Raw genomic sequence first — 4,009 nt, forward strand, 5'->3', positions numbered from 1 at the left:
TTAAATAGTTGTTCTTCATTCTCTCTTTCAATCTCTTTCTGTCTCTCTTCTTCTCCTCTGATATGTTTTTGTCTCTTTTCCATTATCTTTCTTTGATCTCTCTCTGTCTCTCTTTCTCCTTCTCTTGTACTTCCTCTTTCATCTCTTTTTGCATCTGTTTACATATTTCTTCATCATTCTCTCTTTTGATCTCTCTCTGTCTCTCTTCTTCTCGTTCTTCCTCTTCCATCTCTTTTTGCTTCTGTTTACATCTTTCTTCTTCGTGCTCTCTTTCAATCTCTTTCTGTCTCTCTTCTTCTCTTTCGATATGTTTTTGTCTCTTTTCCATTATTTTTCTTTTGATCTCTCTCTGTCTCTCTTTCTCCCTCTCTCTTTCTTCCTCTTCCATCTCTATTTGCTTCTGTTTACATCTTTCTTCTTCAATCTCTCTTTCAATCTCTCTCTGTCTCTCTTCTTCTCTTTCGATATGTTTTTGTCTCTTTTCCATTGTCTTTCTTTTGATCTCTCTCTGTCTCTCTTTCTCCCTCTCTCTTTCTTCCTCTTCCATCTCTATTTGCTTCTGTTTACATCTTTCTTCTTCAATCTCTCTTTCAATCTCTCTCTGTCTCTCTTCTTCTCTTTCCATAATTTTCTGTCTCTTCTCCATTCTCTTTCTTTTGATCTCTTTCTGTCTCTCTTTCTCCCTCTCTCGTTTGTCCTCTTCCATCTCTTTTTGCTTCTGTTCAAATAGTTCTTGATTCTCTCTTTCAATCTCTTTCTGTCTCTCTTTCTCCCTCTCTCGTTCTTCCTCTTCCATCTCTATTTGCTTCTGTTTACATCTTTCTTCTTCGTGCTCTCTTTCAATCTCTCTCTGTCTCTCTTCTTCTCTTTCGATATGTTTTTGTCTCTTTTCCATGATCTTTCTTTTGATCTCTCTCTGTCTCTCTTTCTCCCTCTCTCGTTCTTCCTCTTCCATCTCAATTTGCTTCTGTTTACATCTTTCTTCTTCGTGCTCTCTTTCAATCTCTCTCTGTCTCTCTTCTTCTCTTTCTTTCTCTTCCATCTCTATTTTCTTCTGTTTACATCTTTCTTCTTCATGCTCTCTTTCAATCTCTCTCTGTCTCTCTTTCTCCCTCTCTCGTTCTTCCTCTTCCATCTCTATTTGCTTCTGTCCACATCTTTCTTCTTCAATCTCTCTTTCAATCTCTCTCTGTCTCTCTTCTTCTCTTTCCATAATTTTCTGTCTCTTCTCCATTCTCTGTCTTCTGATCTGTCTCTGTCTCTCTTTCTCCCTCTCTCTTTCTTCCTCTTCCATCTCTATGTGCTTCTGTTTGCGTCTCTCCTCTTCTTCTCTCTCCATCTCCTTCTTGTTCTCATCTTCTTCTTGTCTCTGTTTTGGTATTTTCTCCATTCTCTTTCTTTCAACCTCTTTCTGTTTGTTGTGCTCACCCTCCATCTTCTCCTCCATGTCCATTTGGTTCTGTGTCCATTTATATTTGTCTGTTTCCATATTTTCTAATTCTATCCGCTGTTCCTTGATTTTCTTGAAGACTTCCTCCAATTCAGACGTCTTTTTGTCATTGAGGAGGGCCGTCTCCATCTCCATCTCTCTCTCCACTCTATTTTTCATCTCCTCTTCACTTCGTCTCCAATCATTTTCTCTCTCTCTGTCTCTATCAAATGTTCTCTCTGGTTCAGTCTCGTCTTTCAATCTAATCTCTTCTTTCATTCTCACAACCTCTCTGTCTAACACTAGTACATTTTGGTTAACCTGTTTCACTCTCTCATTCTGTCTTCTAAACGCTTCTTTCGCTCTTTCAAATTTGATTTTGTATTGAATCTCTTTTGTTGTCATATCTTCTTTCAGTCTCTCAACCTCTCTCTCTAACTCTTTTACCTTTTCGTTAACCAGTTTGACTTTCTCATTCTCTGCAATACACACGTCTCTTTCTCTTTCAAATATGATTTCCTTCTCAATCTCTTTCAATCTCTCAATCTCTCGTTCTAACACTTTTATCGTTTCTTCTGCCTGTTCCATTTTCTTCTTCATTTCTTGTCTTTCCAATTCTGCTTTTCTCTCCCTTTCCATCTCCCTTTCTCTCTCTTTTTCCCTCTCTCTTCCTGTCTCAATAGGTTTGTTGTTCCAGGCCAGTCTTGGTCGCTGATCCTCCATGACTTTCTGCCATAGCCTCAATCTCTCAATCTCTTGCTTCATTTTAAAAGGTTAAATTAGTGATAATCTATTACCAAGACATACTTTCAAAGGATTTGCAGAGAATGATACACAGAAATACAACCTAGAGCTAGGTAATTGAATCAAACACTGGACAACATCAATAGCAGGGTCATTTTGATCAATTCATCTGGACAGTTCATTGTCAATTAATGTATTATCATGGTTAGAAAAAATTACGAGACATTTTATGGAAATTATGTCCAAAATACAAATGAAACACACAACCTTCTTGCCCATTCAGTTAGGGGTTTGAGAAATTCCTGTTACAATTTGTTATGTTACAACAATGTTGCCTCTGATGTTTATACAAATGAGGCTTCACTAGTTATTAACAAGATACAAAAACAGTAATGACGTTAATAAGGAAGTGGATATTCAACCGGCAGAAGAAAGGCATAGGGGTTGAGATAAATGAAGGTTAGGTTCAGGACCTAGGGTTGGGTTCAGGTAAAGGTCAGGTATAGTTTCAGTGAGGTTAAGGTAAGGGTTAAGGAAAGGAATAAAAGTTAACATTGGGTTAGCGTACCGCTGTCTGCCACTATTCATTTTCAGCTGGTAAATATACTGCCTTCTAATAATAACAATGACATGTCTTACGTGGGCCAGTTGTAGGTCCACCATCAGAAGATCCAGCAGTTGTTTGAGTCTGTGGATCTCCTGCATTTTTCTCTGGTGCTCCATTGCTCCTGTGGCTCTCTCTGCCTCCCTCTGTCTCTCTGCTTCCCTCTGTCTCTCTGCCTCCCTCTGTCTCTCTACTTCTCTCTGTCTCTCTGCCTCCCTCTGTCTCTCTGCTTCCCTCTCTCGCTCTGCTTCTCTGTGTCTCTCTGCTTCTCTCTGTCTCTCTGCCTTTCTCTCTCTCTCTGCATCTCTCTCTCTCTCTGCATCTCTCTCTCTCTCTGCCTCTCTCTGGCTCTCTGCCTCCCTCTGGCTCTCTGCCTCCCTCTGGCTCTCTGCCTCCCTCAGTCTCAGGATCTCAGCCTTCCACTCTTTCAATATACCCCTTTCTACTCTTCTTCTCCTCCTTTCATCTTTTAAAAGGGCTCGGAGATTGTCTGACTCAGACTGTAATTGTTCAATGATCTTGTCCATCTCCGATCCACCATTCCTCTTCTTCTTTTCCTCCTCCCAGAGACACACTTGAAGTCTGTCCATCTCCTTCTTCTGATTTCGGATCGTTCGATCCTTCCCCATCAACTCAAGCATGTGGGCTTCCTTCTCTGTACAGGTCTTCTTCTCTTCTCTCGGGAAGTGAACCTCCATCTCTGCCTGCTTGTAGCTGGGAGCAAAGGAATGTCAACACATTATTTAGGAAGTGAACTCAGACAATTTACTACAATATTAAAATAATAATTCAACTTCTGCTCAATGTAACTGTCTTTAATAACACATCACACAACTGTGACTTACAGTACATGAATGTGATGAGTTGACTGTCCATGATGGCCAGAGGTGGGTAATGTGTCACTCTGGTCCAGGGCGTTACGTACAGCTTGCAGACACTGAGCCTTCCTTCAGCAAGCCGCACATAATGCCCTGGACCAGAGCTAGGTTATGTGATGAATGACTTACAGACTGTTCCATATGATAGGAGGGGTAAGAAGACAGTCCCAGTAGGACACATAATGCCCTGGACCAGAGCTAGGTTATGTGATGAATGACTTACAGACTGTTCCATATGATAGGAGGGGTAAGAAGACAGTCCCAGTAGGAGACATAATGCCCTGGACCAGAGCTAGGTTATGTGATGAATGACTTACAGACTGTTCCATATGAAAGGAGGAGGTAATGTGACTA

At 40.7% G+C, this 4,009-nt stretch overlaps 1 protein-coding gene across 1 annotated transcript; it reads right to left on the bottom strand.

Moving 5' to 3' along the window:
- Window positions 1-82: 82 nt before the first annotated feature.
- On the bottom strand, window positions 83-2,398 carry LOC127913428 (trichohyalin-like). Its single transcript, XM_052485373.1, has one exon. It carries the CDS (start codon window positions 2,192-2,194, stop codon window positions 83-85), a length of 2,112 nt encoding a protein of 703 aa, XP_052341333.1. The 5' UTR covers window positions 2,195-2,398.
- Window positions 2,399-4,009: the final 1,611 nt, after the last annotated feature.

This window comes from Oncorhynchus keta, chromosome 29, assembly GCF_023373465.1.
Source record: "Oncorhynchus keta strain PuntledgeMale-10-30-2019 chromosome 29, Oket_V2, whole genome shotgun sequence".
Lineage (NCBI taxonomy): Eukaryota > Metazoa > Chordata > Actinopteri > Salmoniformes > Salmonidae > Oncorhynchus > Oncorhynchus keta.

Excerpts from the sequence above, each read along its gene's own strand:
- LOC127913428 (XM_052485373.1), bottom strand. The coding sequence starts at position 2,194 with ATGAAGCAAGAGATTGAGAGATTGAGGCTATGGCAGAAAGTCATGGAG.